Here is a 13,914-nt window from a genome sequence, read left to right on the forward strand (position 1 = left end):
GATTTTGACGCAAATGATAATTATAAAATATATTAATTGACTTTTCTTTAAAAAATTGAAAATAACAAATTGATTTAATATTACACATGCAAAATATATTTGATGCATTAAATTTTAAAAATATTAACCGTTACCATTTAGTTAAGATTAAAATTTAAAATTTAAAAGATATAATAATAAAAATAATCAAATTAAAATATAAAATTAAATTCATAATAAATACAAATAGGGAGAATAATAACAAAATTTAACCTTTAATTTAATAACCAAAAAGCAGATAAAGACATTATCAATATTTATTTATTTTTCATCACACTCCAACCTTAGAGACAAAATCAAGCAAAATGTTAAAAGGGGACCCATAAAATCCATAAAATTTATTGGCCTACTTCTAAACAAATCAACCAATGGTGCTTCAAAGTCTTCTTAGTTTAGGTTCATTTCTCCCCCGCTCATTTCCTTCGTCTATGAAGTGATACCCATATCCATCATTTGAACCAACTCTCTTCAACAAATTAACTTACTCCCACCCCTCCCCTTCCCAAAGAATCCCTTGCTCAAATTAGATTCGAAGTTTCATATCTCTCTATCATATGACTATAGTATCAATATTTTATTTATAATAGTAACGATTTGACATTTTAAATTTCTTTTTTAGCATCCAAAATTAATCTTAATCTCGAATCACTTTTAAGTTTTAGTTAAAAAAAAATGTACCAAATAAACCAAAGATAATGATAAAGTCCAGTAAAAGTCAATGAAATGTGTAGGTAAGTAAATATTGAAAAACAGAAATAGTGACATGAATGATACGAAAAGCTGAGGATTTTGAATTACTTTACCAACCCTCGTTTTATTTGCATTATTGTAGTTGCATGATAGTCAGTCAAGCTTAGGGTGAGAAATCATGGAAAACGCCAAAAATGAATAGAGAGAAGAGAATTTTTTGTAATATGACTATAATAGAGCAACCTTTTTTTCCCCCCAAGTGTTGTTCTTTTTTGATTGTTTGGGGACAGCTTTATTCAAGGCCTTGCTTAACGGCTAAAACTACCCAACTGGAATCCCGTAAAACCTGAAATCACGAAGCATGGACGACAGTCGGCCCTACCTTGTTTTTTAATTTAATCGCGCCATCGAGCATGGCTTTACTCCCCTCTATAAAATCCCCCCACGCCCATACCTTCCCTCTCAAGCTCAAACCATTTCCTTCCCTCTTATTACAAAACACCACCCTCAAAGCCACAATGCCACTCCCTTCCCTTTCTCTCCTCTTCCTCTTCACTTCTCTCCTAATCCCCTCTCCCATTTCCTCTTCCCCTGTTCAAGACCCTGAACTTGTTGTCCAAGATGTGCATAGGTAAATAAACTGCGATCCCATTTTTATGTCATGGTGTCTAAATTGTCACATTTTGTGTAGAAATAACATTTTATTATTACTGTTGTTTTTGTTGGGGCAGGGCCATCAATGCGTCTAGGAGGAACCTTGGATATCTATCCTGCGGCACCGGCAACCCCATTGATGACTGCTGGCGATGTGACCCTAACTGGGAGAAGAACCGCCAGAGGCTAGCAGACTGTGCAATTGGGTTCGGCAAGAATGCCATTGGTGGAAGAGATGGTAAGATTTATGTTGTCACTGACTCGAGTGACAATGATGCTGTGAACCCCAAACCGGGAACTTTACGACATGCCGTGATTCAAGATGAACCGTTGTGGATCATTTTTGCCCGGGACATGACCATCCGGTTGAAGGAGGAACTGCTCATGAACTCGTTCAAGACCATCGATGGGCGTGGTGCCAGTGTTCACATTGCAGGGGGTCCTTGTATAACCATTCAGTATGTGACCAACATTATCATTCATGGACTCAACATCCATGACTGCAAGCAAGGAGGGAATGCTATGGTGAGGGACTCCCCACGGCATTACGGTTGGCGAACCATATCGGATGGGGATGGTGTGTCTATCTTCGGTGGTAGCCATGTTTGGGTGGATCATAACTCCTTGTCCAACTGCAATGATGGCCTGGTTGATGCCATTCATGGGTCCACCGCAATCACCATCTCAAACAACTACATGACTCACCATGATAAAGTCATGCTTTTGGGGCACAGTGATTCCTATACTCAAGACAAGAACATGCAAGTCACTATAGCCTTTAATCACTTTGGTGAAGGGCTTGTCCAAAGAATGCCAAGGTAAACAATCTCATACTCAAATATCCAAAAAGTTTAAGATTTGAATCCCAGTATCCTAATTTTTATTTTTTTATTTACAGATGTAGACATGGGTATTTCCATGTGGTTAACAATGACTACACCCATTGGGAAATGTATGCCATTGGAGGAAGTGCAAACCCAACTATTAACAGCCAAGGCAACAGATTTACAGCACCAAACGACAGATTCAGCAAAGAGGTAAAAACCATTAATTAACAATATTTTTTTATTTAATTCATTTACAGTAAAATTTTGATTACTTTTCATGCAGGTGACCAAGCATGAAGATGCACCAGAGAGTGACTGGAAGAACTGGAATTGGAGATCGGAAGGCGACCTGATGGTGAACGGTGCATTTTTCACGGGGTCGGGTGCCGGTGCCTCGTCGAGCTATTCCAAGGCTTCGAGCTTGGGTGCTAGGCCATCTTCACTGGTGGCCACCATAACCACTAATGCTGGTTCACTTAATTGCAAGAAAGGTTCTCGTTGCTGATTGAGACATATATGATCCAACACGTACGACACTTCGTTAATTACCAAGTGGTCGAAAATGGTGTTTGACTGCAAATTAAATTCAGTTCTTAGAGGAAAAAGAAAATGAAGAAGGTGAAGGTGAAGAAAAGTCTACCAATAGGATTAATTTAATCGGCTTTCCCCCCTCCCCTCTTTTTGTTTTTCCTTTGTTTGTTCATTCAACAGTGAATCTGTGATGATTATTACAACCTCGGCCTGTTTCTCTTAGAACATCTAGGGATTCTATTATAGAATCTTGATGAACTTTGAGAAAGCAAGTGTAGATGTGTTGATATATGTATACTAAAATTCCAAGTTTACGTTTATTTATTTTCCATTAACATCTCTTTTCAATCCCTTTATCATAATTACGAACTGAGCTTAAAAATAATGAAACAAAGAATTGAAAGGGTAGATTGATGGAAAAGCATGAATTCCAACTGTTATCGAATTAAATTTGAGTGAGAAGGAAAGTTGAACAACCACTCGTATAAAAAGTATATAGAGTTAAATTGGCTCCACCACACCACTAAATCATCATCGGTTCTTTACAAAGTAAAACAAAATTTTCAAACATGGGATTCCACTCAAAGCCATCCACATAAATCCACACAATTCGTCGGCAATTAGTCCTCATTCACCGATGCATAAATCACGGTATAATCGTTGAGAATTGAGATTGTATAAATATATTTTTCTTGAGTTTAAATTCAATACAAAATAGATATCAATTGTTTCAGCTAATTCGGATTTAAACTCATTTATCAAGTTAATTAAACAAATTAAATTTTAAACATGCCTGATTGTTCTTGTAAACTACTTGAATTAAGTATTTGTATCTAAATTCGACTTTTTCAAGTCAAAACAATCTGCGGCTCACTTTATCAAAACTTGAAATTGGTAATAAGTTATAATGGAGATGTTTGACAAAAGTGACTAAGCTTTCCAAGTTCAACACGTCATTTTCTTTATTAATGAGGAGCTAGACACCCCAACTCCCGGGTTCCTTCATACACTATCCCTTGCACATGCAGACCTTGAATGGTGAACAGTGGAACAGGCCTCTCCTTGCCATGCATACATCGTATAGGATATCATACGTGTATATATGATCAAGTGTTCAAATATTGAAGGGCTCTAGGGTACATTTGGCCCTGCTGTCAGATCACACTTTCAGATTCTCATTTGGTCGGCTAGATATCGTATTCTTTATGTATCAGAAAACATAGATGTAGCGAGAGTATATATGATGCAAAAAAAAGGGCCATGGCTGCCTTGAAACTTGAAAGAAATGGGACCCCTTTGGTCCAAGTGGGTGAGGAGTATTTCCAACAATATTAACAAGGTGAGTGGTTCTCAAACAGGGACATGAATTGGAACTGCTTTCCCCACAATGGGTCTCTTTCTCTGCTAAATACAGACAGCAGCATGATGTTGCATATAGACACCACCTTCCTAACCAAAACCAGGACCATCTTTTATCTCCAGAAAGTATGGTATTTCACCATTACTCACTCATGTCCGATGCTTACCAACAATTTTTTAAAAATGTAAAATAATGTGTGTAACATCACTTTATGATCATAAAACATAGCATGTGAATATACCAAAAAGGAAAAAAGAAAGTGCATAATATGTTAACGTGACAAGTGTTAGGAGGGATGTTTTTATCATTTGACCAGCTTGAAAAAAATTCAGATTCGGTTTAGAGGTTTATTAGAAGAAAATCTTCCAAGTTGGATTTCTGATTAATTTGAATAAATATATATACGTAATCAAGGGTAGCCAAGTGTCCTAAAATGGAAAATTTTCCATTTAGTTCCTTTAAATTTTTTAAAATTTTAAATTAATAAAATTAAAATTACACTTTGACCTCCCTTAAAAATGATACAAATCAAATTTAATTTAATTTTTAAAATTATAAAAATATAGACGATTCAAATGGTAAAATTACATATTTACTATCATAATAATTAAAATTTAATTCTGATATCTAAAAAATTTTCTATCTTTCCCTTTATACGTAATAATATGCCATTATTAATGATTCGGAATAGGTTTGGTGTTGAATGTTAAAGGATGACATTATTTTGGTGATGCAGAAGTTATGGTCCCGACCATGTGGGAGAAGATTAGTGCGTGGGGAAGTCTAATTGGATGGCGACTACAATTAGCCTATCAAAGATGACACGTCAATTTGTATCCAAAATAAAAGAAAAAGAAGAGAAGAGGCATCAAATAGAGCATTTTTGAACCATCAAAAATTCCTTGTAGGGTGTGGAATCAAAATTGGGTGATATTGCCACAGATTTTCTAAGATTCGAATGAGTAGATATACTCTGGCCTCCAATCACAGGATTTCGCAGTGGCAGCCGCAAGGTTGACCCCACCTAAGTAGCCGTCTAACCGAGATCACGGCGACGATCAAGGCCTCCCCCTGCCCAACTATCAAGGTCTACGATTTTGGTACAGAATATGGCTTTTGTAATATTTGGGGTAAAAGAAACAACAAAACTAGCTCATTGCCATGTGCTATACGCTTGATTGGAGATTATTCTCACTTAAAAGAATGATTACGAAGGGATACAAATTTTTTTAAGGAAATGTTACCATTAATAATAAAAATATAAAGACACGAGAGATAGTACAAAAGTACAAAAGATAAAATAATTTCTTAAGCATAAATGCAATGTTTGCAGTATAATCTTAAAAAAGGAAAAAAAATAAACTGGCAATAATCACAACACTAAAATCATTTAAAAACAAATTAAAGATGCATCATTACCTTGATCAAAACTATTGAAAATCGTATCATAACCTTGTCATCATTATACCAACTTGACAATGAACCCCAAAAACGGTTTTTGACAAATGATCGATACTCTTACTTTGACAAATCTTATATATTTGTGAGAACATAACTAAAAACTAAAAATTAAAATTAAGCTATTATTATTTAGAAAAAACAGAGTAGACAAAACAAAAACCATGATAATGTGAATTAAAATTAAAAACCAAAGAATATTGTCGAAGAAGTTGCAACCAACAACTAATCTGAAGTTTGGCTCCACCACCAGAAAAGTAATGATTTGGTTTGAAAAAATTGAGCGGCTAGGGTTTTTATTTATAAAATTAAAATAGGCATAATGATAAATTTAACTCTTAACATTTACATTTTTTGTTAATTTGAATTTTTTTTTAGTTAAATTTGACTCTCAATCTTTTAAACAAAGCTGAATTTGACCATCAGCCTTTTAAAAAGAGACAATTTGATATTATTTTAACGAAAATACTGATTAAAACGTTAAATTTTTAAGGGTAAACTACACCCAAGGTTACTAAACTATTACTAAACTATTAGTAAGTTTATGCTTTAGTCACTAAACTTCAAAAGCTTACAAAATGGTCACTGAACTATTTGAAAGTTTTCATTTAAGTCACTGAGTAGTTAAAATCATTATTGTATGGTTTCTTTGTTCGCACTGCTTGTACCAATCAAAAGCTCTCATTCTCCCTCTCTTCTATAGTTCAATTTTTTTATGAAACAACTTTGAACGCCACAAATTTACTAACCAAAATTCAAAAAGTTTTCTTTGACACTGATCATTAGATCAACTTGGATCTAATGTATGTTTTTTTGCTCATCGATAGGTACAGGTCCACTGTACCGACTGTCAAATCATTGCTTGGAACTCACTAATCTGACTTTTTTTAATAAAAAAAAACTCAGCAACCCAGTGACTCAAATAAAAACTTTCAAATAGTTCAGTGACTTAATGAAAACTTCTTAATTGTTCAATGAACATTTTGTAACTTTTGATCACTTCAAGGTCACTAAATTATTAGTAAGTTTCTATTTTAGTCAATTCAAAAAGTTACACAATGGTCACTGAAATATTTGAAAGTTTTCATTTAAGCCACTGGGCTGTTAAAATCATTGTTGTATGGCTTTCTCTATTCAAATCACTTACACCAACCGGAAACTCTCATTTCTCTTCTCTTCTATTGTTCAGTTTTTTTGTCACGAAACAACTTTGAATGTTACGAGTTTGTGAACCAAAATCTAAACAACTTTCTTCTCCGATCTCTAACACTGACTTACAAATCAACTTGGATCTAAAGGATGTTCTTCTATTCATCGATGGGTATTGTTTCATCCTATTGATTTTCAAATTGTCATTTGGAGCTTGTTAGCCAGACTATAAAAAAAAAAAAAACATTGTCAGCCTAGTGACTTAAATAAATAAAAAAACTTTCAAATAGTTTAATGACTTAATTGAAAACTTTCGGATAGTTCAATAACTATTTCGTAACATTTTGAAGTTGAGTGACTAAAATGTAAACTTACTAATAGTTTAGTAACATTAGATGTAGTTTACGCTTTTTATTTTTTTGGATATTTTTATAACTTTTAAATTTTTGTTGATGTGACATATCATACAAATAATCTCATGTCAACATACGGTGCACGTATACTGTCACACAGGTTGCCTTACCAATATTGTAATGGCCTAAATTCAGGGTTATCAGAACAGTGATTTCGTAACCACAAATCTGATTTAAAAGAATATTTATTTTAAAATTATTACATGAATATTAATATGATAGGAAAGTTGTATGAAAACATCAATAGAAAAATTTTATCGATTTAGTGGTTAATTAGAAAAAAAAATTATTGAAGAAATTAGGTAAAAAAGAGGTATTGAGACCTCTATCTTGTAAATTTGAGTCGAAAATATTTTTATAAATATTTATGAAATGTTGGTATTGTGGTATTAAAATTTCGATAGAAAATTTTAACGTTTGGGTAGTCAATTAAATAGAAAGGACTAAATTGAAAAAAGTGTAAAAGTTGCTAGAATGATTAAATAGCTTAAGTGTCTAATGAAAAAGGATTTAAAAGGAATTAGACCCAAAATTATTTGGGCTAGACGGCAAGGGCATGAAATCAACAAGAAAATTGATGATTTAAGGGCAAAATTGGCATATTGCATAATTAACTAAATAAAGTTAAGACTAAAGTGGAGGGGTACTATAAGCTGGTATTTCATAATTTCAGCATCAAGTGAGTTAATTCTTGTCTTTTTCTTGTAATTTTTATGTTTTTAGGACTTTTACAACTAGGTTCTACTATTAAATTCGTTAGTTTTTAATTTTATGGATGAAATTGAAAGTTACCATGGTTGAGTACTAGAATTTTATGATGAATAAACATGGATTTGAAGTTTTAATTTCATCAAAAGATGGATTTACTAAATGTTTTTAGTAGAAATTGATTTTTAGGACTTAATTGTGAAAAAGTTTAGAATTAAGGTTTGATGTTAAAATTCTAATTTCCAAAGGTTTTGAAGTAGTTTAAGATGATATAATAAAGTGTTAATTGAGGAAAAATCAGCTCAATTGGGGGGTTAATTGAGTAGGGACCAAATTGTAAAAATTGTAAAATTTGGGGTAAATATGCAATTTTGAAAATTAAGAGGTATAAATTGTGAAATAAATTAGATTAAAATTAGATGCTGATAAATGGAAAATTTTATATTATAGATCAAGAAAATGAAGATAAACGAGGGAAGGAAAAAGTTGTCGAATAGTCCCTGAAATCTCTACAACTACTACAAATTATTACGAGTGAGTTTGTGTAACTTGAATTATATTCTTAAATGCTTGGAATGTATGTTTATTGATGTGAATATGGTTTGGATGTTCATTGTGTGTATTTGATGAAAAATTGATAATTCTCGATAAAAAGGGGAAATAAATCTCGGTTGAATGAAGTGGACTTTGATGGATCACTAAAAAGGGAATTGATGGTACAAAGGATCTAGCCCAGGCGGGTGATCCTAATGATATAGCCCTCTCGAAGAATATGCGTGAAATGGATTTAGCCCGGACGGGTAATCCAAATTAAGCTCATTAGAGTAATTGTCATTGCAAGGGATTTAGCTTGGATTGGTAATCCCGACAATACTCTTTGAGCATATGATACAGGGGATTTAGCCTGGACTAGTAATCCCGCTGTAAGAAATGAGGTTCGTGGGAGTGTACTCTCTGAAAAAAAGGTATACCCATATGTGTACGAATTGATGGACCTGGAATTGTACACAAAAGTGTACTACTGAATATCCATCGAAATTCCAAGAAATTCAACGGGATAAATATGAGAAATGGAAGAACATGAAAATTATGGAATTGATGAGCTCATCAATCATTTATCTTTGTATTGAATTTATATAATGATGCTTAACTAATGCAAAAGTTGAGTTTGTATGTGATGGGTATATGTTTATGTGAATTGGATGTGTGCTTGTGTTGTTAAATGATGGATGTATAAGTATGGTGAGTATAATTCCTGTTGCATGAACTTACTAAGCACCATGTGCTTACCCTGTTTTTCTTTTCCCTGTTTTGTATTGCTCGGGACCTCGAAGGTCGGAGATTAGTCGGAGCCTTATCACACTATCAACCCATATCTTTTAGTATATGAAAATAACTTATTTTGAAAGAATGGCATGTATAAACTAAACACTATTGTTTACATGGAAATGGATGTTTGTAACCTAGCTATGGGCATGGCTAAAGTAAGTATGATTTTGAGATTTTGTGAAAAATTCCCTGTGATTCTGATTTGGTTCCGGTCTGGTCCCGATGCATAATTTGGGCTTCAAAAGCCCATCCAAGGGACATAATAATAATTTTCGATAAATAAATGGTATTTGGTTTGGATAAATGGAAATTGGTTTCGTAAGTTTCGGTAATGTCTCGTACCTTATTCCGGCGACGGATACAGGTAGGGGGTATTACAAATATCATTAAAAAAATAATATTTTAGATAACATTTTACATTTCCATTAAAAAAAACCATTTGACTCTTTTTAAAAATTTAATAATCAAATTTAACTCAAAAGAATAAATAAAAATATGAAGTTGAATTTAAATAATAATTCTACATGCATATTGTTTCTTGATGGGATCAAGTTGAATCAAATTCTAATTTAATAATTGCTTTTATCAAAAGTTGGCTCTTCGGTAGGTCCAAATGAAATCACAAGTTCTTTTACTATATAAACAATATTTATTTTTAAAAAAAATTATATTAATATTTAGATTTTTATAACTAAAAATTTAAATAAAAAATAATACTAGAGAATAACTTATATCTTAATTAACTTAAAATATATAATTTTTAGACATCAATAAAATAATATCATATCATCAAATTTTAAAGATATATAAATATTATTATAAATCCATTCATATATAATATATTTTCTAACTTAATTTAATTTTAATTAAAAATAATTAAAATTTCTTAAAATAAACATATTTTCTTCTTTTATAATATTTTATTCATTTTAGTTTTCTTATTTTATTTTAACAGTCTTTTATTTCCTGCAACTAATTTTTTAATTCTTTTAGATTTTAAGCAGATAATTTTTAATTTTAAAATTTTAATTAAATACCAAAGTTTGATAACACCACAAAATAGTTTTCAATTTTCAACTTCTTTTTGCTATTTTTTTTAATTTTTCTTAAGTTTTAGTTATTTATTTCAATTTTTTATTTTCAGTTTTCTGGTTATGATTTTTATTAGTTTTTTTTATTTTTAATTATTGATTTTAATATTTTTAAATTTATTAATTTTAAGTAAGGTGGAAAACATATTGTATATGGATGAGTGTATAATAACATTTATATGTCTTTTAAAAGTTGATGATATGACACTACTTATTGGTATCTAAAATTATATATTTTAAGATGATGTTAATATAAGTTATTTGGTAATATTTTCTATATAAACAGTAATTGAGCCAACTCATATTTATCCGAAATGATTTTACCCAAGCTTGGACCACATAAGTTGGGTGGATTGTAACTTGTAAGTTTAAGGGTGTATTTAACATTAAACTTACTAAATCCGCATTCAAATTAGCTTTTAAGCTAAATTGGAAAGTTTTGAATTTTCAAAAATTAGTTTGCGCATTACATCATAAATTTACCTCTCATTTATATTAACTATAAATCATAAATCATACTTATTAGATTTTATAAATAATTTATTGATTGATTAAAACTATTTAAAATTCATATTTCATAATTATTTATTATATTTTTATTATAATTTAAGTTAAATATTTATTAATATCAAAATAAAATAGCATGGTATCATGGTAATAATAATAAAGATATTTTACATTTTAATCAATTATTTCATCACTTGTAAAAATTTTATTAATTTATAAAAGTTATGTTTATGTGATTTAGTATCTAATATATAATTTATATATGCACATTATATCTAAATATTATTTTCAAAATTCAGTATTGGCTCGATTAGTATGGGTATTATTGGCAATGTAAGAGGACATGAGTTCGAGTGTGTTGAAAGGCATTATCTTCTTATTTATGGGTTAGAAAGAGATTATAGATAATTCTAAGCTTTATACTAAAAAATTAGATACAATCAGAATTTATAATAAGATTATTAAAAAAAATTTAAAAAAAAATTTAAAAAAAATTTAATGGATGGATTTAGTAGAGAAGCTATTTTATATTTGGGCCACAGCCTTTGGGTTTGATTACATCTTTTCATTGGGGCAATATTTTGGGCAAACCCAATCAATTCATTTTTAACATTTATACCTACGCATTTAGTGCGCATAGTTAGAGTGATACATGCATAATACCATATATATATATATATATATATATATATATATATATATATATTTATATATATTATTTAAAGCAATGTTTTGAAGCAAATAATAAAACAATTAAATGTTGCACAGTTAAAATTTCGACAAATGAAGCTCTTAGATGGGTTTGATAAATCATTGAAAATTTTATTTCATTAAAATGAAATTTTTAACATCTAATATTTTAAATGTGTTTGATAATTATTTCAATTTTTTATTTAATATATAATTTTCAACAAAAAAAGTGTTGAATAAGATAAATAGATAAATAGTTACTTGTCACTTAAATGTTGAAAATATTAAGTTAGATTTTATTTTACTAAAATATCTAAAATAAATTATCCTTTTATTAAAAAAATGGATATTCAAAATTATCATATTTAACTTTTATCCAAAATTATTCAAAATAATATAAAGTATTATATTAATAAGATTAAAACTAAGAAATAACTAAATTTTAAAATATATATTTACTTTTATTAAACAACATAAAATAATTCTATTGAGTGCTTATATTTTACTAATTTTTCAAACAATTTTCCAATATAAATGCATTGCTTATAATATTTAGTAGTGAAGAAAATATTGTCATGAATTGAAAGCTTAAGGTCCCTAGTGAAGAAATATGAAATCGATTTTCAATCCAATAAAGTAAATGAAAAGCTACGAGCATTTTGGATATCAGGTTTATAGGGACTAAAATAAATAAAATGCATTCATATTTAATTATTATTAATATGTATATTTAATTGAGAAACTGATATCATTTTGAAACTGTATTAACGAACATAGTGAAAGATGACGTTAGACAATCCAAGGCAAAAGGAAATGAAAAGACAAATATTGATTAACTACTACAGTTTGTGCTTTTATAATTCACTTACAATAACTTGTTTGTAGACTAGTTAATTTTTATAAACAAATATGAAATAAATATCGAGGTAATCTTATCTTTACCAAAAACTATGAGATGATGATTTTGACATTGTGATTATTGAATTAATTAGGAATTCTTGAATTGTGCTTTATATATGTATGACCATATATACTTGACATGTATATGGATATAAGCATTTGAATCTTGTTACCATGTTGATTCGTGTTATTATGATGATAATAATGATCATGTCCCGTTAAACAATGTTAGACGTAGTTTGAGTATAGTTGGTATGCCATAGGGTCACCAATACCAATGGTTTATTAGTTCCAATTCTTAAAGGGTCGTGAGTAGCCTCAATTATGAAATAAGGGCCGAAAAAAGTAATCATTAAAAATGATATTGAATGACATATTGAATCATTGAGTACATCATGATATGAAATTATGAAATATTAAAATAAGCATTGAATGAGAAAGTTTGGGAATTATATGATTATCAATCATGTGATAATGTAATGTAGTTAAAGTCATGTTTATGTATTTACTTTAATTTAATCTTAATATAAATTGAACTTGAATTATACTAGCATCACATAGTATTCAATACTCAGTGTATGGTTATGTTTATTTTCGAGCATATGTTTCAGACAAGGATTTCCATAGTTTGAAGTTGTTAAGGATCCAACTCAACAACTTAACTCGGAAATCATCTAATTACCTCTTTTGTATGTAAATGTGTGTGCGTGTTTTGGTTATATGGCATGTAACTAAGTTGTCGTGGTTTGGTGTTAAGTTAATGTTTTGGCTATTTAAAATTTGACCTATAGGGTTTTAAAAGTTGAACTTCATCCTTTAATTGGTAGGTAATGTTTTTGTATGTGTGGATATGAAAAATGGTTTGGCTATGCTTTGATGTGTTGAAGGCTATTGTTTGATGAAGTATAATTGTGTTTTGCATGTGCCAATTGGTTGAATTGAATCTCTATAATGTTTAGGTAAGTTGAATAAGTTTTGGTTATGATTTGGTTACTTTGAAATGTTCAATTTAGGCAAACATCCATTGAGTCTTAGGACAAGAACATATCTCGAGGTTCTAAGAACAAATTTTAAGATCCAAGATGTTTTATCAATCTTGGTCTTGAGACTATTCTCATTAGGTTTCAAGACAATTTCATCTATGTCTTGAGATAGAGGCACATCAAAGCTAAATTAGTTTTGTCGTATTCTGAGCCTCAAGATCAAAGCTAAGATAAGAAAATAGGGGAGGTTTGTCTCGAAACCCAATCTCAAGACATGTAGGACTTTGCCTCGAGACCCAACTTCTAGTGTCTTGAGATGTAACACCCCTAACCCGTAACCGTCGTCGGAAAGGGTTACGACATATTACTAACTAAACATAACTTTCGGATAATTATAAATACACATAGAAATTATTCATCTTAAATTATCACAACTGGACATATATTAAATCAAACCAAATTTACAGGTTACACATAAATTAGATAACATATAACTATAATCATTATCAAATGGCCAGATATAGACACATGTAAATAAACATCTCATTATTAATTACTTAGATCAGACATACATGCAACTTTATT

The 13,914-nt window shown here is 30.2% G+C and overlaps 1 protein-coding gene across 1 annotated transcript; it reads left to right on the top strand.

Annotated features, from left to right (window-relative positions):
• The first annotated feature begins 1,065 nt into the window (after window positions 1-1,065).
• Window positions 1,066-3,076, top strand: LOC108477117 (probable pectate lyase 5). Its single transcript, XM_017779573.2, has 4 exons — window positions 1,066-1,360; window positions 1,461-2,201; window positions 2,282-2,420; window positions 2,494-3,076. The coding sequence occupies exons 1-4, from the start codon at window positions 1,143-1,145 to the stop codon at window positions 2,713-2,715; spliced, it is 1,320 nt and encodes a 439-aa protein (XP_017635062.2). The 5' UTR covers window positions 1,066-1,142; the 3' UTR covers window positions 2,716-3,076.
• The last annotated feature ends 10,838 nt before the right edge of the window (window positions 3,077-13,914 follow it).

This window comes from Gossypium arboreum, chromosome 12 (genome assembly GCF_025698485.1).
Source record: "Gossypium arboreum isolate Shixiya-1 chromosome 12, ASM2569848v2, whole genome shotgun sequence".
Classification (NCBI taxonomy): Eukaryota; Viridiplantae; Streptophyta; class Magnoliopsida; order Malvales; family Malvaceae; genus Gossypium; species Gossypium arboreum.